The sequence below is a fragment of the Arvicanthis niloticus genome, chromosome 1 (genome assembly GCF_011762505.2).
Source record: "Arvicanthis niloticus isolate mArvNil1 chromosome 1, mArvNil1.pat.X, whole genome shotgun sequence".
Classification (NCBI taxonomy): domain Eukaryota; kingdom Metazoa; phylum Chordata; class Mammalia; order Rodentia; family Muridae; genus Arvicanthis; species Arvicanthis niloticus.
The window spans coordinates 5,826,338-5,851,230 of NC_047658.1; the positions used below are offsets into that span (position 1 = coordinate 5,826,338).

Below are 24,893 nucleotides of genomic sequence, written 5' to 3' on the forward strand. Positions count from 1 at the left end.
CCCGCAAGGCCAGGCCAAGGGGCGGGGCGGGCCGGCCTTTGCACGGGAGGAGATGGGGTTGTGTTTGTGGGGGCGTGGTCTACGGAAGGGCGGGGTTATCCTTTGCATATACAGCAGGCGGCGGGCCAATGGGCGGGGTCGGGGCGGGGCGCCGAGGGAGGGATGCTCCCCCGCCCCCGGAACGGAATCCTCCCGGGAGCCGAGCTGGCTCGCGCGCTTGCATCCCGCACCAGCCGCCGGCCCCGGGCCCGGCCCGCGTCAGACCGAGCCGCCGCCACCACAGCAGCAGCAGCAGCACTCGGGAAGCCGGGCCCAACCGGGGCCTCGGGAGGCGGGGGCGCCCGGGCCCTGGATGTCCCGCAGCGCGGCGGCCAGCGTGAGAAGGGCGGGCTCGGGGGGCTCGGGCCGGGGGCGGCGCCGCTGCTGATGTGGCGAAGGGTGGGAGGCGGCAGCAGCGCCCGGATGGAGAGAAGATGCCAAGGCTGGAGAGGGTGGTCCTGGGTGGGGGTCCGGGAACAGGTTCCTGGCAATTCCAAACCTACCAGACTGGGGTCTGGTCCAGCACAGGCCATCTCTGCGAAGGCCCTGAAAATAGAGATCCTGGAATACAGATTCCCCCCAAATCAAGGACAGGGCTACATAAATTCTAGGTACAACTCCCTGGGCAAGATTTGGCATTCAGGTCTGGGTCTGGGGCACAGTTCCCTTTATCAAGCTAAGGCCTTAGCCGATTCCAGACAAAATCAGTACACTTCCCTGCTAGAGGGTTCCTTTGAGCACAGCACCCCCCTGGGCGATGTCTTGAAGATGAGGTCCCTGGATAGAGCTGCCAAGGCTAAGGCTCTGGGGGGTGAGGGGGCAGTTTCCAAGTACTGTCTACTCCCAGGGGTCCCAGATCCAGCCTGTCCCCCCAAGCCCTTGGGCGGTGTCCCAGGCAAATCCCCTTCTCAGAACAAGGTCCCTGTGTCTGAAACTCCACCCCAGCGTGAATAAAATAAGGAGAATTTCAGGCATTCCCCTACCCCCACCTCCACCCCATGCTTAGTCAGGGGTCTCAAGACATTGGTCTCCTAGGCCACCCCTTTTGTCCCTAGGGCTGCTCAGTGTCTAAGAGAGGCCCCACCCGGAGACAATGCTCAGCCTTCCCTTGCCCCCCAGACTCCAGGATACAGCCTGGCCTGGGGGCGGCTCCCCAGAGACGGGTGGAAACCTGTCTGCAGCCTCTGTGGTGACCAGAGGCTTTGTGTGGTGTGTGTGTGTGTGTGTGTGTGTGTGTGTGTGTGTGTGAGGGTTGGGGATGTGGCTAGAAGTGTGACTTGATGTTTGTGTGACTGTAGCTGTGTGTGTGCTTACATTATAGCTGGCAAGGATGAGGTATCCTGCGTTGTCGGTCTGCATGCTTGTGGTTGGATGTGGTGGTGTCTGTGGTGTGTGTGTGACCGTGGATGTGATGGCAGCCGTTCACTGTGCAGACTCCTATACTTTTTAGACTGTGTTTAGATAGATACATATATCTTTTGTGAGACCCTCTGTGTATGTATATACCTTGGTATGTGTCAACATCTGTGTTGGGTTTGAGGTTGGACTTCTGTGTGGCTGACTGAAGATGTGGGTGGAGCTGTGAGGTGTGTGTTAGTAGAATTGTGACTGTGACTCTGGCCATGTGTGACACAGTGTTGTGCTTATGTCTGATTTTGTACCGTGTCGGTGCAACTCTGGGCATACGACTGCCATTGTATTTGAAGTCACATTGTGCCTGTGGGACTGGGCCTGTGGGATGGCAGTGTGTATGACAGTGGTTGGGTGTTCCTCACCATGTCTGTGTATGTGACTGGGGTTGCATAAGTGACTGTCCACCTAGCCATGTGACACCAAGTGTGCACTACAACCTCCTGTGTATGATTTGAGTTGTGAATCTGACTTCTTATCTGAAACACTTGTCTATTACAAAAGGTTAATTGTGTGGGACTCAAGCTATAGATGTTTCCTGTGTGTGTTAGGGGTGTGTATGGGACTGGCTTCTGTTTCCTCTGTGTGTATGTGTGACCCACTTGTCTGTTACCCTGAGTGACTCCATGCAGGTGCCCTACCTAGACTGTGAAAGTGTGTGTGTGTATGTATGTGTCTATGTGACTTGGTGATGTCATGACTGTGCACATGGCAGTGTCTGGGACCACGTTTTCCTCTATAAATGGTAGAATGCTATCAATGCTATGTTTGGGCCATTCCATTTATGTGTTGACCCTACTGTGTACTTGTGGTGTGGGGAACTGAGCCGTGTGTCTTAAGTTTCTGTGTGAGATTCTGAGTTATCAGTGGGGCTGTGACTCTGTATATCTGTCCACGTGCGGTGGTGACTGAGTATATGTGGCCATATTCTTGTCTACGTGACGTGAATCCTCATGGAGACTGTTTATCTGTGATAGGGTGACGTGGTAGCGCTGTGTGTGGGACACCAACGTGACAGATGGCCGGGCACCGTGGGCACTGATGCTGAGTGACTGCATACACAACTGTTTCTGGAATGTATGTGGCTGTCTGAGAGCAGCCATCCTTCCCCCTCCCCCTCCCGTTCCCCTCTTTGGCTGCTTGTGTGCTGTGTGTGTAATACTCAGACTGTGGCCATCGGCTGCTTGTATGCTGTGTGTGATACTCAGACTGTGGCCATCAGCATCTGTATTACGTAGCTGTGTATAAAGACTGGTATATACACGAGAGTGGCTGTCACAGAGGACTGTGTAACGGATATAATGACCAAATGTGTGTCACCAATATTCCGTGACTCTGAAAGTGTGGCATCAGAAAAGGTGTGTTGGTGTGGCTGCTACTGTCCGAGGTTGAGTGGTTCCTGTGCAGCAACAGCATATGTGTGTTGGGATGGGAGGTGGAGGTGCTTATTAAGACCAGTGTGCCCCACTCCAGGTAGGCATGGGGGCATATGTAGATGAGATTGTGTCACTGTGACCGAATGCTTATGGGTGACCAGATAGGCCACCATTCTGGATATGTTTCTACTAGGGTAGCTGCCTAAGGAGACACAGCTGTCATGAAGTATAGCTGGACATGTGTGTGTGCCTGGCCCAAGTCATTGTACATAGCTAAGAAAATGAGTGAACTATATCCGCTGTTGGTATGAGTAGGTGTGTATGGTGGGCTGGGACACACTACATGCATGTTTACAAATGGCCATCATAGACCTGTGTATGTCAGTGAACGCGAACATAAGGCCAAAGGTTTAGTGGTAGTTGTACCTTGTGGCCTGAGATACATAGTTGTTATAATGTGTGTGTGATTAAGTGTGCTGAACTGTGCCCAGGGCCAAGAAAACCCTAAGATGTCAGGTGTGTATGGCCGTATGTTTGTGTATAATCCTGGACATGACACTAGAGGGCAAACTCGCTTCACATTATCCCCTTGGGTATTGAGGGCCCTGAGCAGTGTCCCCCAACACACCTACTCCTTCCTGGGCCCTTAAAACCAGGTGGCTGGTCTCCCTAGTAACAGTTGCTATGACTACCAGGGTTCCTGCTAGGGAGGCTGAGATGGAGGGGGTTGGCTAAGGTCCAAGGTGGGGGTTGCATAGGGGACTGAATCCCCTGCCCCAACAAACCTCTCATCGTCTCACTCCCTTGAGCAGGGCGGACCCAGGAGACCTGATCAGCATTTGTCCCCAGCCCCTTGTGGGGCCTCGGGGCCCCCTGAAACCTTCAGGACGGAGTCAGGTGAGTGACCAGCTTGACAAAGGACAGGGGCTGCATTGTGCGTGGATCATGGTCATTACTAGTGTGACTGGAGGAGCTGCCAACCACTGCCACACTGGCTTCCTTCCATACTCAGTGACTGTCAAAGCCCCCTCAGTCACAGACACACATTCTAAACTCTCACCTACAGACACCAACAGTCCCGACACAGTGATTGTGTGCAGGTCAAAGTCTTGCAGATACACACACGCAGAACCTCGTACATCTACAGATCTACAACTCAACCTGCACACACAGATGCTCTCCACTCGCTTGTCAAAATGCATTGTCAAGCACACTTCTGATGTGTTAACTAGCTGCTTATTCACACTAACACAGACACACATGTTCACGTGCACATATCTAGAGACCCTCCCAGATTCACACAGGCAACCACTGGCACTCACTCTACACCCATTGTTAGATACACACTCTAGAGATATATGTGGCCAGATATGATGGTGCAGCCCTATAAACCCAGCGCTTGGGAGGCTGAGGCATGAGGATCGGGAGTTCAAGTCCAGCCTTAGCTACATAGCAGGCTTGCATCTAACATGCCTCCCAAGTGCTGGGATTAAAGGCGTGCGCCAGCACCGCCCAACTCTCTTGAATTTGTTATCAGCCCCAGTCTACATCGTGACTTCTAAGCCAGCCAGAGATACATGGTAAGATGCTGTTTTGAGCCAGGTGGTGGTGGCGCACACCTTTAATCCCAGCATAATCCCAGCACTTGGGAGGCAGAGGCAGGCGGATTTCTGAGTTCGAGGCCAACCTGGTCTGCAGAGTGAGCTCTAGGACAGCCAGGGCTACACAGAGAAACCCTGTCTCAAAAACAAAAAAAAAAAAAAAAAAAAAGAAAGAAAGAAAGAAAGAAAGAAAGAAAGAAAAAAAAGATGCTGTTTTGAAAAAGAAGAAGAGAAGGAGGAGGAGGAAGAAATACCCATTGACAGTTGCCACCCAGTATGTATGAACTCACAGGGTCAGACAGCAGTGCCTCCTTTATCCTAGGCTGGCTTTGAACTCTGTTACCAAGGATGGCCTTGAACTGATACTCTTACCTCCACCTCTCCCAAGTGCTCAAACTGCAGGTGTGCACCACCAAGCCTTGCTTGTGTAGTGCTAGAGATGGGGCTCAGAGCTTACTGCATGTCAGGCAGACACTTACCACCTGAGCTATGACTTCAGTCCTGACATCTACACTTCGGTAAACAGACAGCCTCACCAACAGCACCCAAGAACCCCCCAAAAGCTATGCTTATGCATACCGTCTCACAAACAGTGCTTAGCATTCTCACAGACAACAGCCGTGAGGTCAGAAGTCACACTGATGACTGTGGTCTCAGTCCAACTACACACCCTTATGGACACAGCATTGCTTTGCAGACAAACTCCCAACTCAGAGAATGACCTGGGATAGCCCTGCTTTTGGTTTTGAATTAGTGAGTTTATTAGATATATAGTGAGGCCAGACAGTGGTGGCACACGCCTTTGATCCCAGTACTTGGGAGGCAGAGGGCCAGCCTGGTGTACAGAGTGAGTTCCAGGACAGCCAGGGCTACACCGGGGAACCCTGTCTTTTTTTTTTTTTTTTTTTTTTTTTTTTAAGATTTATTTATTTTATGTATATGAATACACTGTACTTCAGACACCAGAAGAGGGCATCGGATCCCATTACAGATGGTTGTGAACCACCATGTGGTTGCTGGGAATTGAACTCAGGACCTCTGGCAGAGCAGTCAAGAGTAGTCAGTGCTCCTAACCTCTGAGCCATCTCTCCAGCCCAACCCTGTCTTAAAGAACCAAAAACAACAAAATTTAAAAAAAAGTGTGTGTGTGTATATATATAACACACACACACACACCACACACACACACACACACACACATATATATATATACGTATATATATACTCACACACACAAATACATATATAAAGTAAAACATTCTGCAAGCACAACTGAAGTGGCCCAATTGAGAAAGCAAAAGCCACCCACATACAGGCTCGTTAACAGCTGCCCTCTTGGATATAGGTACCATCTTACAGTTATGTCGTAGACTCACATCCTCAGAGGCAGCAGCCATGAAGGACAGTAGTTATACCCTCTCATAGAAACGCTGCCGTATGGAAAACAGTCACAGATACACCTCTGCGGCCTGTCCAAGGCAACATGCACAGAAAGTACTCTCATAGACAGTAGCAATACAGAGACACAGCCTGCACCAGTGCGTACACACGGCCATTCAGACATGAGTGCCCTTCAGGAAAAACTTCCAGAGATTTGTATCACAGATAACAACTGCAGCACACAAAGACACATGAACAATCATTCCCATAGTGTTCTTTATACAGCAACACACACACATACACACACCTGAGGCCTTGCTTTATCTGTACTCAGTAGTCAGTGGCCTATACATGTTACATTCTCTCTGCCTCTGTTCCTCCCTCCCTACCTCCTGTTCTTGGGAGTTGGATCTCTGGCCTTACATTCTAGGCAGGCACTCTACCACCTACCTTCTTCCCTGACCCTCAACACCCATGATTTTATGACCCTTGACCCCTATGTCCTTAAACTCCAGTGCCATGAACTCTCATCCTTTGGATCTTTGTTCTTCCCAGTCAAACCCTGGACGTCTAAAACCCTAAAGCCCATGACTGATGATTCCTGCTAACCTGCCCCCATCTCTGTGCCCCTTGCCTACATGACTCTGAAGCTCTGAATGCACAACTCTGGAACACGCTACATAACCGGTATCCACCGGCTGGAGCTACTCACCCCAACACCTGTTCATCTAGCAAGTCCTTAATGCTGTAACTTCACCTCCATACCCTCTAACCCTCATCTTTGATCCTCTATCCTGTGTCACCAGACGGGGCGGGCACCATGAACAAGTTACGGCAGAGTCTGCGGCGGAGGAAGCCAGCCTATGTGCCTGAGGCATCTCGCCCACACCAGTGGCAGGCAGATGAGGATGCAGTACGCAAGGGCACATGCAGCTTCCCTGTCAGGGTGAGTGCATGGGGTGGGCGGGGAAACTACATCACCTGTTTTGTGCCTACCTGTGTGCCTGCTGGTCCTGGGGCACTGAGCAAAACTGTTTGTTGTAAGATCTGTACTATGGGGCTGTGTCATGAGCTGTGATCACATCTTCCATTGTTGGTGACATGGTGACATGGTAGAACATGCCCTCCTCACTTTTGTGGAATTGGAACGTGAGGCCCTGCGTGCAGGCAAGCACATTAACCACTGAGCTACACTCCCTACCCCACAGCCCTCCTTTTTTTTTTTATTTGAGGCTCTGTATCATTTAAGTTTCCAGGATGGCCTTGAACTTGCTCAAGCTGGCCCGAACTCGAACTCCTTCTGAGCTGTGAAGCATTTCTAATGCATCTGTCTTATACCAGAAAACTATTACTTGGGAGATAATCTTGAGGGGTGGAGAGCTGTCACCCAGTTCTTCAGGGATCACAGATAACCTGCACTAGACGGTCATAAAAAATTGGCAGTGTTTGCAAAGCTCTATTCCTGTTATGGACACGCTGGTTGACAACATACCCGCTCTCCCAGGGGGGACAAGTGGATTCTGGGCCTGAGGTATGGGATTCAGCCCTTCTCATCTTGGAGACTAAGGGTCTTCAACTTGATTTTCTCTTCCCTGGAAGAGGACCCAAAATGTGAGGGGTTCATGTGAACTGGTAAGTAGTGCTGGTGGAAGTGTGCAGTGTCAGCTCATGAGAGGGCATCTGTTAGGTGGGGAGGTCTTACCATGTATGTACAGCAAGTCTGGGGTTTGGCTAAGCAGGACATACTTGCCTAGAATCCCCAGTGAGGGGCTGGGGCGTGGCTCAGTGGTAGAGCCCCTGCCTAGAATCCCCCAGTGAGGGGCTGGGGGTGTGGCTCAGTGGTAGAGCTCCTGCCTAGAATCCCCCAGTGAGGGGCTGGGGGCGTGGCTCAGTGGTAGAGCCCCTGCCTAGAATCCCCCAGTGAGGGGCTGGGGGCGTGGCTCAGTGGTAGAGCCCCTGCCTAGAATCCCCCAGTGAGGGGCTGGGGGCGTGGCTCAGTGGTAGAGCCCCTGCCTAGAATCCCCCAGTGAGGGGCTGGGGACGTGGCTCAGTGGTAGAGCCCTAGGTAGAATCTTGCATTGAAGGCTGAGAATGTGACTTGGTGGTAGAATGCTTGCTTGTCTAACATGTGTTCCATCCCCAGTATGAGGAGGGGAGGGTGTGAGTAACCAACCAACAACTTAAAATTGCAACTCCAGGCAATGGATGGGGCTTAGTCTCACTGGAAATTCTGGAGAGAGTCATTGCACCTGCACACTGATTTGTGCTGTGTGTGTGTGTTTTCAATGTGCACACTAGGGATTAAGCCAATGGCCTTATGCATACTCGGTAAGCAGTCAGTCGCCACTGAGCTACATTTCCAGAATTGAGCTGCAATTCCAGAACAGAAAAGGCCTGTGTGCCTTTGAACTGATGTCAGGGTAGGTTAGAGCAGCCTTGCGGTCGTGTCTGCAGGGACACAGAAATACACAGGTCTCTGTATATTTTTCTCAGCTGTGTGTCTGAGCTAGGAATGGGGTTCCTACTAGGATTGGAGGTGCAGAGAGAATGACTGGCTGAGGACTGAGGCCCCTAGTACGGGGCTGCTCAGTGATGCTGGCAATGACTGACTACTCTGTGTCTCCCATTTCCTCCCTTCCTCCACCCAAGTACCTGGGCCACGTGGAAGTGGAGGAGTCCCGGGGGATGCACGTTTGTGAAGATGCCGTGAAGAAGCTGAAGGCGGTGAGTGAGGGGCTGGCTCCAGAGAGTGGGCACAAGCAGTCTGAAAGCGCTGATCCTGATCAGGCCCTCTGTTCCCTGCCCCCATCCCAGATGGGCCGGAAGTCCGTGAAGTCTGTCCTGTGGGTGTCAGCTGATGGGCTCCGAGTGGTGGATGACAAGACCAAGGTAGGAGGCCTGTGTGGGTGGAGGAAGGCTTCCCACCCGCCACCCGCCACAGGATGTTCCTCCCAAGGGGGCCCTCTCAACTCTGCCATGTGTGCCCACACCGGCTTGGCTGGCTGCACAGTCCTAATTCAGGAATGAGGGCCATGGTTATTTGCAAACTGCTTCAGAGAGTGGGTGGGTTGAGTGCACGAACTGGAGAAGCCACCTCAGCGCCAATCCCAGCCACCCCCTCACCAACCGGGAAACCCTGGGGCACAAGATTTAACCCCTCTAGACTCCCATAGCCTCATCTAAAAAAAATTAAAAGGACTGATAATAGACCCTATCATCAAATCAAAAGTCTGTGTGTATAAACCGTGTAAAGTAGACCTGCAAGGATTGTGCAGTGGTTAAAACAGGCATGAGGAAGTGAGCTCAAGAGTTCCAGAATCCCATGTGAGTGCTAGTGTGCCACCCATAAGTCCTGCCTCAGAAGACAGAGAAAAGCAGAGCAAGCAGGCTTGCAAAAGACTAGCCACATCAGTGAGCTCTGGGTTCGATTGAGAGACCCTGTCTCAATGATTAAGGTGGAAGAGTGCCTAAGGGTGATTACCAGTTTCAGCCTTGCCCGTCCATATGCATGTACACACACATGTGCCTGGACACACAGAAGAAAAGGGGAGAAGAAGCAAACACCTCTGCCAGGAGCTGGCATGTGGTAGTACAGGTGTGTGATTCTGACTCTAGGGAAGTTGAGGCAAAAGGATTCCAAGTTGAAGGCTGGTCTGGGCTTCATGCTGACAAAATAAAAGAGGGGGTTTGGCATATTCTTCTTGCCTAGTTAATGTGGGTTGTTAGATATTTGAGGGTTTTGGTTTTATTGAGACAGGGTCTGGTATAGCCCTGGTTGGCCTCAAACTCATTATTTTGCCCAAGATGGTCTTGAGCTTCTGGTCCTCTTGCCCACACCTCCCAAGGGCTGGTATGTGGGCATTCTCCCCATGCCTGGTTCATGCCGTCTTGAGGATACAGCCAAGCATTTCCTATACACTAGGCAAGTACTTTACCACTTGAACACATGTGTCTTAGTTAGGGTTTCATTGCTGTGAAGAGACTCCATGACCACACCAACTCTTACAAAGGACAACATTTCATTGAGACTGGCTTACAGTTCAGAGATTCAGTCCATCATCAAGGTGGAAAGCATGGCCGCATCCAGGCAGGCATGGTGCGGAAGGAGCTGAGAGTTCTACACCTTGAAAGCAGCAAGCAGAAAGAGACTGTGTGCCACACTGGGTGTAGCTTGAGCACAGGAGACCTCAAATTCTGCTTCCACAGTGGCACACTTCCTCCAACAAGGCCACACCTTCTAATAGTGCCACTCTCCATAGGCCAAGCCGTCAAACACACGAGTTTGTGCAGACTATTTCTATTCAAACTACCACAACATCCTCAGCCCTATTTTGTGTTTAGACAAGATCTCTGGAATCCAGGGTCTGGGTCTTTTTCTGATGCAGAGGAGTGAGGCCACTAGTAACAGGGCCTTGTGTGTGCTAGGCAAACAGCTCTATCACTGATAGGCCCTAGGTATGTTTCCTTTTGCTTTCCCTGACTCCAGACTCTAACAGACACACCTTCCAGTCGATGCCCAGTACATGCTGTGGGTGTTCAGTTGCCTTCGCACAGGTCGGCCTTTGCCTGAGTGCTGTTTCTTGCCTTTTTGCCTAGTTAATTCTTCTGCAGAAATCCATGCTCAGCTGGGTTAAATGCCACTCCCTGGTTCCTGCAGGCCCTTGAGTCTTTCTCCTTATAGCCTGGCTGTGCCTCTAGGCTGTGTCATCCATCTCGGATGGCTCCAAGGGACTGAATCATGACCCTGGGGCAGGCTGGCCTATGGCTATCTCCATGACAACTGGGTCCACAGTTGACTCAGGATGAGATCGTGTCTTGACTGCAGATGGGAGAGACGATTTTCACTGCCTGCCTCCTCAACCCTTCCTAGGATCTGTTGGTAGATCAGACTATCGAGAAGGTCTCCTTCTGTGCTCCTGACCGCAACCTGGACAAAGCTTTTTCCTACATATGCCGCGATGGCACCACACGTCGCTGGATCTGCCACTGCTTTCTGGCCCTCAAGGACTCTGTGAGTACCCTAAGCAGCTGGGGTTCTCCCCTCATCAGCATGCCCTGGGAGGCAAGTCCTGGGCCTCTCTGTGCCTGGTCTTCTCATCCTGTCTAGTTTGGGTTTCATTGCTGTGAACAAAAACCATGACCAAGGCAACTCTTACAAAGGACAACATTTAATTGGGGATGGCTTACAGTTTCAGGGGTTCAGTTCATTATCATCATGGTGGGAAGCATGCAGCATGTAGGCAGACATGGTGCTGTATCCTGATCTGAAGGCAGCCAGGAAACTGTCTTCTGCAGGAAGTCAGGAGAGGCCTCCCATCCACACTGGGTGGCTTGAACACAGGACCTCAAAGCCCACCCCCACAGTGATGAACTTCCTCCAACAAGGTCCTACCTCCTAATGCCACTTCCCATTGGCCAAGCTTATGGAAACCATGACACATTTCAAGAAGAGAGTGTCTACAGGTTATGGTAGTACCTTTAAGCACTCTGGAGGCTGAGACAAGTGGATCTCTATGAGTTTGAAGCCAGCCTGGGGTCTACACAGTGGGTTCCAAGCTGTCCAAAACTACACAGTGAAATCCTAAAAGTCAAAACAACAGCTGGGTGGTGGTGGCACACGCCTTTAATCCTAGCACTTGGGAAGCAGAGACAGGCAGGTCTCTGAGTTCAAGGCCAGCCTGATCTACAGAGTGAGTTCCAGGACAGCAAGGGCTACATAGAGAAACCCTGTTTTCAAACATACACACACACACACACACACACACACACACACACACACGACAAAACAACAACAAAAACCAAAGAAGGAAATTCGAATAGTCTCTACTGTTGAGGATTCTGGGATGTGAGTAGGTTACTACAGGCACATCAAACACCAAGAAAAAATATCAGTTATCTTCAGCTTCTTATCAGTATTAATAGCGTGTGTGTTCGAGTACGTGTGCACTTGCAGGCCTGATTGTATGTATGTGCATGCAGATACCTCTAGAGGCTGGAAGAGGCCTCTACATATCCCTAGGACTGGAGTCACAGACAATTGAGAGCTGCCTCTTGTGGGTGCTGGGAACTGAACCTAAGTCCTGAGCAAGAACAGATAGTGTTCTTAACCCCTGAGCCATCTCACTAGCCCGTAGCCTCAAACTTTTGGTCCTCTTGTGTGCATGCTAAAATTTAGGATTACAGAAGGTCGTCACCAAGCTCAGCAGCTCCACAAGTTTTTGTCTTGCATCAGCGCTCTCTGTGGGTCTTTTTAGGAAGACCTAGCTGTAAGTCCTGGTTCCAGGATCTCTCATTCCATTATGTCTCATAGATTTTATACATCGAGAGATTGCCTAGGTCAGTCTCATCCCCACCCAGGCTATCAGAGCACCTCTCCATAAATCTTTCAAGCATGGATGTCAGAGAAGACCTGAAGGCTCTTAATGCAAGAAAATGAGAGTAGAGGGAAGGGACCAGGCATGATGTGCTGTGTGACCATTTGGATGTGGTCTTGACATCGGCATTTTGGGACATGGTCTTGATATCACCTAGCCTGGCCCTCGTGGAACTGTGTGTCCCGTGAGCCACAGAGGTCTTTCAGGTTAAGGGAACAGACACAGCCTTCACTTCTGATGAGGGACTGAGAAATTTTGAAAGAGCACATGGGGTGAGAAATTCACTGTGGCTATTTTTGGAAACTGTGCTGGCTGCCCATGGTTGGTGGTGTGGATTCAGTGTCCAGCCACCTGGCTGTGTGGGATGTTGGGCACAGTGACATCTCTGCTCTGGGGATAGCTGTAGTGGCTTCTCCTGGGTTCATTGTGATCACACACAGCCAAGTTTTCAACATGGTGCCACAGTCCAGTCCTCCCGATGTGGCCACATGAAAATAAGTAAAAAAAAAAAAAAAAAATATATATATATGTGTGTGTGTGTGTATGTATACATATATATACATATGTTTGTGTATATATATATGTACATATTAATATACATATAATACATATATGTATATTAATATATATTAATATGTATATTACATGTATATTAATATGTATATTAATATATATTAATATGTATATTACATGTATATTAATATGTATATTAATATATATGTATTTCTGCTTGCCACTTAATTTGCCTCTTTTAGTTAGCTTGAGGACAGGCAGCTGCACCTCATCTGGGGCACAGGTTGTGACCTTCAATTTTGATAACATTCCTCTGTTCTCTTCCTCATCGCCTTAATACAGGGTCTCTCACTGAACCAGAAGCTTGCCAATTTGTCTAGGCTGGCTAACCAAGCAAGTTTTCAGAACCCACCCAGTGTTGGGATTATAGGAGCCATGCCTGGCTTTTTACATGGGTACTAGGATTCAAAATCAGGTCCTCAGTGTCTGTAGAACATACCTACCCTACTTGCTTTTGAGTTTTTTCTTTTTTTAATTTATTTTTATTTTATGTGTATGGCTATTTTTGCCTGCATGCACATCTGTGCCACATGTGCATGCAGTGCCTGCAGAATCCAGAAGAGGGCACCAGATCCCTGAAACTGAAGTTACAGTCTCTTGTGGGTGTCAGGAATGGAACCCAGGTCCTCTGGGAGAGCAGCCGCTCTTAACCACTGAGCCATTCCTCCATCCCTGCTTTTGAGGGGTTTGTTTGTTTTTGATGGAATTCCACCTGTTGGTGGGAAATATACTTATTTGTACGAAGGTCAATCACACTGTTGTAATTGTTACGGTGCCAGTGTATAAAGGGTCAATTTGACTCTGGCTGTATGCTAAGTACATCAGCCTGGGTAGAGTTTATGTGACTGATCTGGTCTACATTCCCACAAGTCTTCTACTACCCACTTGGCAATAAGCTTAGAGTCCACACATGAGGTTTCCCACCATGTCAAAAAGAGTCTTTATTCTTTGTATAGCCTCACACTTTCTTGCCAGCTGCCTTTGGAGCAGGTGCTGTCTGGGCTGGGGTCTTCTGACCTCTGACCTCTGACCTCTGCGCTGCCTTCAGGCCTGCAGCCTTCTGCACTGGAGCTTCCTGGGCTGCTGCTGTCTTGCCTGGTTCTATTGCCTTCTTCGATAGGACTTTAGCTTTAGCGGCCGCCGCTGCCACCACAGTGGCAGCCTTAGCAACAGCTGCTCTTTGCAAGAAGCTTTCAGAATAGCAGCTCTTTGAAGTTTCTTTACGTCGGTGTTGATTATTCTGTTTCTCATTTTCTTTGCCTTTATAACTTCAAAGCGATCAAAGTCTGTCACCTTGGCTTTCCTTTCTCCGGCATGAATTTCCTTGGCCCGTCTGTGGCTGCCTATTTCACATTGATATCTGCCTTCTCCTCCCACACCTTTTGTACATACGTGGGCACTGTGTGGGAACTTGAGGATGAAGTCAGTGAGCTGCAAACATATGAAAGGCATGACCTGTCTCCTCCCCCAGTGCAGGGTCCGTCCACTAACGCCGTGTTCTGATCAATAACATCTAGAATTGAGACCAGCTTTCCAGCATGGGGCCCAAAGGAGACGGAGGCCACTCGGCCATCCTCCATGAAACGCCTGAACATCATGTTGGTGGGGCTCAGCGAGAAGCCTGCTTTTGAGTTTTAAAGAGAGTATCATGTAGCCCAGACTGGCCTCAAACGCCCTACATAGCTGAAGAGAGGCTTGAACAAATGCTGGGCTTAAAGCACCAGATCCAGCAGATTTTAAAAATATTAATAGTGAAATTCTTAGAACTTCTTTACCTTAACTTTTTAATTTTTTTTTAAAGCCAAACACATGAAATTAGCCCCTTTGTATTGTACAGTGAAGCTGGGTATGGTTCAAGGCAGGAGACATGGGACTATAAGACCACCCTGAGCTATATAGTGACTTCCAGGCCATTCTGGGCTACCTATTAAGATCCTGTCATATATATATACATAATATAATATACATATATACATACATATATATTATAGAGAGATACAGATATAAATATAGATATATAGATATAAATAGATTTTATATGTGGATAGATTTTGGATTTTGTTTTTCCTTTGCTTGTTGGTTTAGACAGGGTCTCATTACATAGACCAAGGTGACCTTAAACTCACAGAGACCCACCTGCTTCTGCCTCCCAAATGCTGAGGTTAAAGGCATTCACCATGCCTGGCAGTTTATTTTCAAGATTGGCATGGCTATTCTATCTCCTTCAGAATTCCATGTGAATTTCCAAATCAGCCTTTCCATTTCTGCAAAGACACTATTGGTTTTTGACAGAGATTTCATTAATTGTAGCTCACTCTGGGGAACATTATTGTCTTTCCCATATTAAGTTTTCTGGTCTAGGAATGCAGGATATCTTTCGTTTTTGTTTTTGTTTTTCGAGACAGGGTTTCTCTGTATAGCCCTGGCTGTCCTGGAACTCACTCTGTAGACCAGGCTGGCCTCAAATTCAGAAATCCGCCTGCCTCTGCCTCCCAAGTGCTGGGATTAAAGGCGTGCGCCACCACTGCCCGGCTCGCTCTTTCTTTCTTTCTTTCTTTCTTTCTTTCTTTCTTTCTTTCTTTCTTTCTTTCTTTCTTTCTTTCTTTCTTTCTGTTTCGCTGTTTAGTTTTGTTTGTCTAGACAGGGTCTCACTATGTAGCCCAGGCTCTCCTGGAACTAGCTCTGTAGACCAAGCTGGCCTCAAACTCACAAGCTGCCTCTTCCTCTCAGGGATTCAGCTGGGGTCCCCTGGCTGTAGACATCCAACCTGCAGGGGGCGGACTTCTCTTCCCCGCCCATGTCTGGGCAACATTTCTAACCAGGCCACCTCTCCTGCAGGGTGAGAGGCTGAGCCACGCTGTGGGCTGTGCGTTCGCTGCCTGCCTGGAGAGGAAGCAGCGACGGGAGAAGGAGTGCGGAGTCACCGCTGCCTTCGACGCCAGTCGCACCAGCTTTGCCCGCGAGGGCTCCTTCCGCCTGTCAGGGGGCGGGCGGCCTGCCGAGCGCGAGGCTGGGGACAAGAAGAAAGGTGGGTGCTGCATGTGAACAGGGGGCGCACATGTGCATCTAGGGATCCCTGCAGATGAGCTGTAGTTAGGGTGCCAGCGGCCAAGGTTGGTAACGTTTACAGAGCAAATCTCAATTTTAGGAATTCTTGGAACTGCATTCTGCAAATAGACAGGGGGGGTGGGGGGTGGGGCCTTATCATAGCACATTATGTGGTCCTAGTCAGTGAAGCAGCTGAAATGCTGGCCCAAGCCCTTAACTCCAGCACTCAGAGGCAGGAGGCAGGAGGCAGGAGGCAGGAGGCAGGAGGCAGGAGGCAGGAGGCAGGAGGCAGGAGGCAGGAGGCAGGAGGCAGGAGGCAGGAGGCAGGAGGCAGGAGGCAGGAGGCAGGAGGCAGGAGGCAGGAGGCAGGAGGCAGGAGGCAGGAGGCAGGAGGCAGGAGGCAGAACTCCGAGTTTGAGAGCAGCCTGACCTAGAGAGTGAGTTCCAGGACAGCCAGGGCTACATAATGAGACCCTGTCTCATAAACAAACAAAAAATAGGGTCTTGTTGTAGTCTCTATCTCTTGGACCCAGGTTTAATTTCCAACACACACACATTGGCTCACAACCATCTCTAGCTCCAGTTCCAGGGTATCCAGTACCCTTTTCTGGCCTTCCAGGATACTGCACACACATGGTGCACAGGCAAAAAACGCCCACACATAAAGTAAAATAACAATAAAATAAAAATAAAGATTAAAAAAAAATAACTCTTTTGAAAGGCATGAAGACTGTTGTCAGATGCCACAGTTATTGCAGCATGCCTCTGAATTTACGATGGGGACTCGGCACTATAGAAAGCACTTCACTGTTGCACAGACAGAGAGGCGTTTACCGTGAGGTTGCCCGTACCTGGGCTGTGGCACCATCTTTCACAATTAGCCTACCTGACCTGGCAGCAGAGCCTGTCACACACACTGAACTCAATTCTGCCTTCACTGATCTTTCAGGGAGCCCTGGGGGAGGTAGCCCAGGGACACAGGAGCCAGGAGAGGGGAGGGGACTTCTTGAAGACAGCACTGTGATGGGAAGGAGGTTTCCAGCCTGCCCCTCATGCTGCCATGGCTCCAGGCCAGTCCTATTACCTCAGGCCGGTCCTATTACCTCAGGCTGGAATATGGAAAAGAAGCCCTGGAGTAACTGGGGTGCCTAGGCTGCAGCTGTGGTGTGGCCCTGGTTTGAAGGCAGGCACTGTGTATTTGTGGGAGGAAAGGTAACTACCCTCGAAGTGTCTGCGTTTTGAAGTGTAGAGTCCCAAGGGTTTGCAGAAAGCAGGGAACAGTCCCAGGGTGGAGGGAACCCAGGGTGAGGGGTTAGAGCGAAAGTGAGGGAAGTCAAGTCTCTGGTCACAGCTGGAGAGAGGAATAGAGAGGAAGACATCCTTGAGGTAGGCAGAATAGTAGGGGATAGAATATGAGAGGCAGGCGAGCAGAGAAAGACAGATCCAGGAAGGGCAGGTGGTCTCCAGAGACGACGTCAGTTTAGTCCTCTCAGCTTTCATATCTGTAGAATGGTGACGATCTTGACCACATGAATGGTTAGACGAATCGGATGCGTTAACGCTTGCACGACTCCTGGGCCTTGTCCTGTAGATGTTCATGTGCCAAGTGAATATAAATTATTAGGAAAGGACAGAGTGGCCGAGGGGGGATGAGAGAGAACAGCTGAGGGAGACAGAGCATAGAGCAGGATAGAACCAGAGATGGAGGGCCAGGCTAGAGGACGATTCCCCAGTGGCTGCCAGAGGAAGTGGTCTTGACTTGGTGACCACCCTGTTTTGAGGATAGGATGTGTAGGGTGACAAGGTAGCACTGGGGTGTGACTAAGAGGCAGGGGTGGGGCAGGGGTAGGCAGATCTCTGAGTTCAAGGGCATCCAGGTCTACAGAGCGAGTTCTAGGACAGCCAGGTTTGCACAGAGAAACCTTGTCCCAGTGGGAGTTAGGGATGAAAGTAAAATCAAAGTACTTTCTTAGAATCCACCAGTCTGGGTCTGGGCTGTAGCTCAGCATAGCCTGCTCAGCTAGTATACTCAATAATACCCTGGGTTCCATCCCAGCACCATCAACACAAGGCCCGTTGGACCTTAAGGAAGGAAACTAGCAAATGTGTCCCTTGTGTCTTTAGCAGAAGCAGCAGCTGCTCCTGCTGTGGCTCCTGGCCCTGCCCAGCCGGGACACGTTTCTCCGACACCGGCTACCACATCCCCTGGTGAGAAGGGAGAGGCAGGCACCCCAGTGGCTGCAGGCACCACTGCTGCCGCCATTCCCAGGCGCCACGCACCTCTGGAGCAGCTGGTTCGCCAGGGCTCCTTTCGTGGGTTTCCTGCCCTCAGCCAGAAGAACTCACCTTTCAAACGTCAGCTGAGCCTCCGGTTGAATGAGCTGCCATCAACACTGCAGCGCCGTACGGACTTCCAGGTGAAGGGCACAGGTGAGCCCTGGGGTCAGCAGGAAGCAGCATCAAAGCCAATCAGCACTGTCTGATGGGGGCTAGGGATAGAAGAGAGATGGTATACACTGTGATTGATTAGCACTGTCTTGTCTGCCAGAGGCAAAAGGCTAAACATATGGAGCAGAGCATCTGATCATTAACAGTGTAGACCATGAGCAAAGAGTAGAAGAGCGCTAGCAGAAATCATGATTGATAAGTCATGTCTGCTGTAGGTAAAGGATAGAAATGTAGTTCAGTGGAGATCAGCTAGTAATGTCTGCTGTTATTAAGGGAAGCAGGCAAGGTGGCACACGTTTTATCAGGTAGGCAAGTCTACCATGGGCAAGGGAAAGATGCAACAGTTAAGAGCACAGGGCACTCTTCTAGAGGTCCCGAGTTCAAGTCTCAGCAACCACGTGGCGGCTCACAGCCATCTATAATGTGATCTGGCGCCCTCTTCTGTCATGCAGGTGTACATGCAGATAGAACACTCATGTATTTAAAATACATCTTAAAAAAAAAAAAGAGAGGGAGGCAACATGGATGTCTTTTTTGCCTGGGATGAAAGCACCATCGTTTAGTGTTCTTCCCAAACATTTGATGGATAGATATGTAATATGTATCAAATGAATGTTAGAAGGATCACTCTGGCTCAGGAACAGAGAGGATTGGAATAGATTAACAATGTTTGCCTTGGTCAGGGAAAGTAGAGGGATTGCATACATTATAATTTTCAGATTTATGCCATGAACAAAGAGATCCTTATGGAGTGTGGTAGTGGGCTACACAATTAATTAGCAAAATTTGCCATGGACCAGGCAAAAAAGAAAGCTGCAATTTGAACAATGGAATTGCAAGATCTGTCCAAGTAATGGGCACAGTAAGCAAAGTGCACAATGGAGGTGGGAACATTGTGTTTGATTATTAATGTCTGTCATGGGCCGGGGATGGGGGGAAGAGGTGCTCTTTGTTGTATTCTAAAAGCAGTATCTGAGTGAAGTATGCTGGTATGTACCAGAATTCTAGAACCCCAAAGGCAGAAGGGTCACGATTTCAAGGCCAGCCTGGGCTACCTAGCAAAATCATGTCTGTGAAAGAAATCTGTGTTGTGGATGAAAGACTTGGTACATACAATACCATAATGTTGCCGTAGGAAAACAGACAAGAGGACTGTGCAAAGGTCTTGAAAGTCGTGAGTCTGACCCTTGCCAGACCCTTGTCTGTTCCTGCATGCCACATGTGGGACTCCTGGCTCCCGTGGCTGTGGAGACAGTGGGGGAGTGTTGATTCATTTCCATCGGGCAAGAGTGGATGTCAGTGCATCCTGAGAATGATACGTCCCCCATGCCCGGCAGCACTCCTTGGGTGTCATATACCTGCATATTTGCTGTCCACACACAACCTGACATCAGACACACACACAGTTGTCATGCATGTGCTTAAGATGGCTCCCCAAACTCAGTTTGGAGCCTTACACTCCTGTGGCTAGTTGCACACTCACTTGAGAATGAATGGCCACACAAAAAGTTCACATTCTGACGTACATGCCACAGACACCGGAAGTCACACACTCAGAGTTACATGTGTGCAGAAACACTCTGATGTTGCACATACACCAGAGTATGTACTCAGAAGTCGTGTGCCCAGATTTACACACTTAAAATGCCATACTCTTGTTTTTAAAAATAGATTTATTTATTTCATATATGTGAGTACACTGTGGTTGTCTTCAGACACACCAGAAGAGGGCATCAGATCCCATTAAAGATGGTTGTGAGCCACCATGTGGTTGCTGGGAATTGAACTCAGGACCTCTGGAAGAGCAGTCAGTGCTCTTAACCACTGAGCCATCTCACCAGCCCCAAAATGCCATACTCTTAACTTCACACAAACTCAGAAACTCCCCACATGTAGATTCACACAAACACGTATCTGCATTGCATAGACTCTCACACCACACATCTGAACCTCTCCCACACTTGGAGGTCACACCTTCAGACCCTGCATTGCCCTTTTATGATAACTGTATGTGTTCATGCAGGTACCATAGAAATTGATCAAGAAACTATATATGCCACCATGCCAGTTTATGGCTATTTGAATGGTGTCTTTGTTCCTCCAAGGCTCTTCTGAGAACTATGCCTGTTCTAGGTCTCCTGTCTTGCTGACATAATTTCATCTCCACCATGATGATGCATGTGTTAGACCAGGCTAGGTGGCCCATTCCTCTACCACAGAGTAGGATATATGATCCCCAGCCAGTGAGCAGCGGTGTGGCCAGCATCCATTCCTTCACGCCCCTGCTATGCATGTGGTAGAATGTACTGTTTAATTGATGCACATTGCGGATAGTTTTCAGAGTCTCTTCTGCTTGGAGTCACTTCCATCTTGAGATCCTGCTCTGGGATTCCCTGTGACCATCAGTTCTCAGATGCCACATACTGGCTTTTACTGTTACACCATTCTCTTGTCACACACATCCATGTGCACAGTTATTTTAGTGACCGTGGTGACCTTGTGTGACCTACAGACCTCTGGGGGAAAAAAAAAAAACAAGTCTAGGTCATACAGATGTCCTGAAGACCCAGAGTAAAGGAGGGGTTGAGAGAAAGCCTGCATGCTTATCTCTACCGTTCTGTGACCTCACAGTGCCTGAGATGGATCCTACTGGTACCGGTGACAGCGACAGCATCAATGCTCTGTGTACACAGATCAGCTCGTCTTTCGCCAGTGCTGGAGCACCAGCGTCAGGGCCACCATCTGCCCCAACAGGTAAGCCCTTCCACTGAGCAGTCACTCCCCACTGGCATTCCTTTGCCTGTGAAAGGCCATCTTGGAAATCCTAGGAATCTGGGATATCCCAGGGAACCTGTGGATTGTCCCAGAGCTGAGGGACCAATTTAGAACCACTATTGCCTTAAGACTGTGGGATCAGTGTAGAATTAGAAGTCATCTCGAAGTTTGCCGTAGATCCACTTCAGAATGACAGACTTAGAGCTGCAGGACCACCCTAGACCGAAGATCAACCTAGAAACCCTGTACTGTCTCCATGCTGCCAGATCATTTTAGAGCCATGGGATCTCCTCAGAGCTACAGGATCATTTAAGAGTAACAGGTCACCTGAGATCCATGGATTTCTCCAACCACTGGAAGTTTCTCAAAATCTTAAACCCCTAGGGGGCTGGAGAGATAGTTCAGTGGTTAAAAACACTGGCTGCTCTTCCAGAGGTCCTGAGTTCAATTCCCAACAACCACATGGTGGTTTACAACCATCTGTAATGGGATCCGATGTCCTCTTCTGGTGTGTCTGAAGACAGCTACAGTGTACTCACATTAAATAAATAAATCTTAAAAAAAAAAAAAAAAAAAAAAAAAAGTAACCCCAGAACCTTAGCAAAGTACAGACTTGAGGCAGGATCTTCCTGCATTAGAGTAGTGTAGTCTGAGGAAGACGTGTGTCATCATAGAATCTTAGCCTCTGAAAATCCTCCTAGAAACACTAGAATTCAGGCTGGAGAGATGGCTTAGCAGCTAAGTGCACTGCCTACTCTTCCAGAGGGCCTGGGTTCAAGTCCCAGCACTCATATGACAGCTTATAACTGTCTTTAAGTTTAGTTCCAGGTCATCCGACACCCTCACAGGGACATACATGCAGGCAAAAGACACCAGTGCATATAAAATAAAAATAAATAAGTAGGTTTTAAAAAAAAGAAATAGTACAATTAAGGTGATACTTGGAATTTTTAACATCAGACACAGCACTGGCCAGTGGAGGGCTATGTGGGTGTCAAGCATTGACCCGGTTACACATTTTCATCGAGGGCTGCAAGGCTCAGAACTGTACAATCTCCCCACTGCACACCTGTTATGAGTTATCTGCCCAAGGTTTCAACGGGTGAAAGGTGGTTGTGACAATTCAGAGACAGGCTCCTTGTAGAACCTGGGGACTCTGACCCCCAGTCCACCCTGACTCCTAGCCTGGGATTCTTCATGACAACCTGTACCCTTCACTACCCTCTTTCCAGGGACTTCTGCCTGGGGTGAGCCCTCCGTACCTGCTGCAGCAGCCTTCCAGCCTGGGCACAAGCGGACACCTTCAGAGGCTGAGCGATGGTTAGAGGAAGTGTCCCAGGTGGCTAAGGCCCAGCAACAGCAGCAGCAGCAGCAACAACAACAGCAACAGCAACAAGCCACCTCCGTGCCACCAATGCCCACCATGGCCCCCACCCTTCAGCCCTTTTCTGCCCCAGTGGGGCCGTTTGACACTGCAGCTGCCCAGGTGGCTGTGTTCCTGCCACCCACACACATGCAGCCTCCGTTTGTGCCCGCCTACCCAGGCCTGGGTTATCCACCCATGCCCCAGGTGCCTGTGGTGGGCATCACACCTTCACAGATGGTGGCCAACGCCTTCTGCTCAGCTGCCCAGCTCCAGCCCCAACCTGCCACACTGCTTGGAAAAGCCGGGGCCTTCCCCCCACCTGCTGCACCCAGTGCTCCTGGGGGCCAGGCTCGTCCACGCCCCAATGGGGCCCCCTGGCCCCCAGAGCCAGCGCCTGCCCCTGCCCCTGAGTTGGACCCCTTTGAGGCCCAGTGGGCAGCATTAGAAGGCAAACCCGCTGTGGAGAAACCCTCCAACCCCTTCTCTGGTGACTTGCAGAAGACCTTCGAGATTGAACTGTAGCCCAAATTGCCCTGCTCCCACTCCGTCAGCCCCAGGTGTCCCACGCTCAGGAGGGAGGCCCGGCCTCTTCCCTAGTGTTGCTCCCTGAGCTGCACCCCTCAACGCTCCCTCTAAGCCCTTCTCTCCACCACCACCCCTCACAAACCACTACAGAATCAATATTGTGATGCCTAGGTTTTGCCAAGACGGAATTCAGGGATGGACCCAGCCTGGCTAAGGGAACCATTTCACTGCCGGACTTAGGCTGGTGATGCCCCTTCCCCAGCCCCAGACATGGAATGCCCTCTGTTCAAGCTACTTTCCCCAGTTTCTGTTGTGCCCTTCCACCTTCCAGTGTTGGGCAGGATGAAGGAGGGATGTCCACTTAGGGGCACTCCTGGGCCCACCTCAAGCCTGGTCCATCCTCTCCTTGCCCCATACACACAGCACAAGCTAAGGGCTTCCTCTTTGCCCACGCTGTGTTCACTGCCAATGCTGTGCTTGCCCTGCTCCCCCTCCCCGATTCGGGGGCCGTGTCTTCCGGAGGGCCGAGGTCTCACAGGGTGGGGCCCGAGTGGGGGCCCAGGAGGGGGGGAGGGACGAAGACGCTCTGTTACCTCATGTCGGTGCCCGCTGGGGAGGGGTCCCAGGAGAAGAAGAAGGGGGTGCCTGGCGGGTACTTTTCTATCTTTTATTTCCAGATTTTTTTTGTATCTAAACTTGCAGATTTGTATTATACAAGGACAGCCAATAAAGGAAGAATATAATGGTGGCCACTGGGAAATCAAGGTGTGTGTGTAAGAGAGGACCCTGCTGTGCAGCTCTCCCACTGCATGGCCCATCCCTGTCTGTGATCCCAGCACTGACGACCTGGAAGCAAGGAGATCCTGAGCTCATGGTCGGTCTAAGCTGCCATAATCTGAGGCCATCCTGGACTACATGAGACCCTCTCTCAAAGAAAGAAAGCCTGTCCCCTGTTGTCATTTTCACATCCCCCTGAGCTTCAAACATGACCTCTGAGTCATGGTTTGGTGACCAGTGTCTATCGTGTGGATAGTAGAGGGAGCCCAGAAAGAATCATCACTTTCTTAATTGTTAACAGACTTTGAACCAAGGAATAAGAAAGGCACATTGTGAGTTACTGCTAATTGGTCTGAGATCAACATTCCGAGTGGCTCATCATAATGTATCTTGGACCACATTGGAGAAAAGCCTGTCAGTCGTCGCACTTTCCAAAACTCGGGCCAGAGTTCCCCCTGGCAGTTCCTGGGTGTGTTTTGTTTTTCATTTGTTTGTTTTGAGAGACAAGGTCTTTCTATGTATCCCAGGCTGGCCTAGAACTCAAATCAGTCAGCCTCCCTGTCTATAGTGCTGGGATTCGAGGTGCACACCGCCACACTTGGTAGCCACTGGTATTTTAAAGCCCTGTGTTATTGTTTAGGTCCCTGAACATACTCTATGAGGCCTTAAAAAAAAAAAAAATGGCTGGGGAGCTGAGCCTGGTCGCTTGGAAGCTAGCAGCAAGAGAATCAGGAGTTCAAGGTCATCCTAGGATACATAGCTAATTTGCTCAGGGTCAACATGAAGCACTGACCAAGGCACTGTCTAAACACACACACACACCACACCACACACACACACACACACACACACACCCCAAATATTTGGGGCTGCGGCTTGTGATAGAGTGCTTGCCTAGCGTAGGTGGGGTTCTGGTTCTGTCCCCAGTGCTGCAAAAAGAAAATAGAGAAATCCATATCAAAGTGTATTTTTATACTCCTTAAAATAACATGTGTTTGTGCAACCCGGTATCCTTTTCCTATTTGTTAATGGGGATCACACACCTGACTGGGGAGAAGGAAGAAGCTAGGACTCAGCCTCTGGCCAGCCCTAAAGCCAGGTAGAAACAGGCTGGGATCTGGCATCAAGAGCTTACTCCAGTACCAGGGACTTTTAACCTGTGATGGGATGCAGACCCCAGGCACGGCCAGAGATGAGCTAC

The 24,893-nt window shown here is 49.8% G+C and overlaps 1 protein-coding gene and 1 pseudogene across 2 annotated transcripts; one reads left to right on the forward strand and one right to left on the reverse strand.

The window, feature by feature from the left end:
* Window positions 1-183: 183 nt before the first annotated feature.
* Numbl (NUMB like endocytic adaptor protein) lies at window positions 184-23,663 on the forward strand. Of its 2 annotated transcripts, none has more exons than XM_034494388.2 (10): window positions 184-376; window positions 3,638-3,722; window positions 6,613-6,752; window positions 8,456-8,530; window positions 8,621-8,695; window positions 10,677-10,817; window positions 15,592-15,781; window positions 17,929-18,231; window positions 20,881-21,003; window positions 22,257-23,663. In XM_034494388.2, the coding sequence occupies exons 1-10, from the start codon at window positions 353-355 to the stop codon at window positions 22,910-22,912; spliced, it is 1,812 nt and encodes a 603-aa protein (XP_034350279.1). In that variant the 5' UTR covers window positions 184-352; the 3' UTR covers window positions 22,913-23,663. The 2 variants fall into 2 exon arrangements, with proteins under 2 accessions (XP_034350279.1, XP_034350268.1); XM_034494377.2 differs by having other exon boundaries at window positions 185-376; window positions 17,926-18,231.
* Window positions 12,880-14,351, reverse strand: LOC117703030 (large ribosomal subunit protein eL14 pseudogene; annotated as a pseudogene).
* Window positions 23,664-24,893: the final 1,230 nt, after the last annotated feature.

Excerpts from the sequence above, each read along its gene's own strand:
- Numbl (XM_034494377.2), top strand. The coding sequence starts at position 353 with ATGTCCCGCAGCGCGGCGGCCAGC. Across the intron at positions 15,782-17,925 it reads GGCTGGGGACAAGAAGAAAG|CAGAAGCAGCAGCTGCTCCT; the intron begins GTGGGTGCTGCA and ends TTGTGTCTTTAG. Across the intron at positions 18,232-20,880 it reads CTTCCAGGTGAAGGGCACAG|TGCCTGAGATGGATCCTACT; the intron begins GTGAGCCCTGGG and ends GTGACCTCACAG.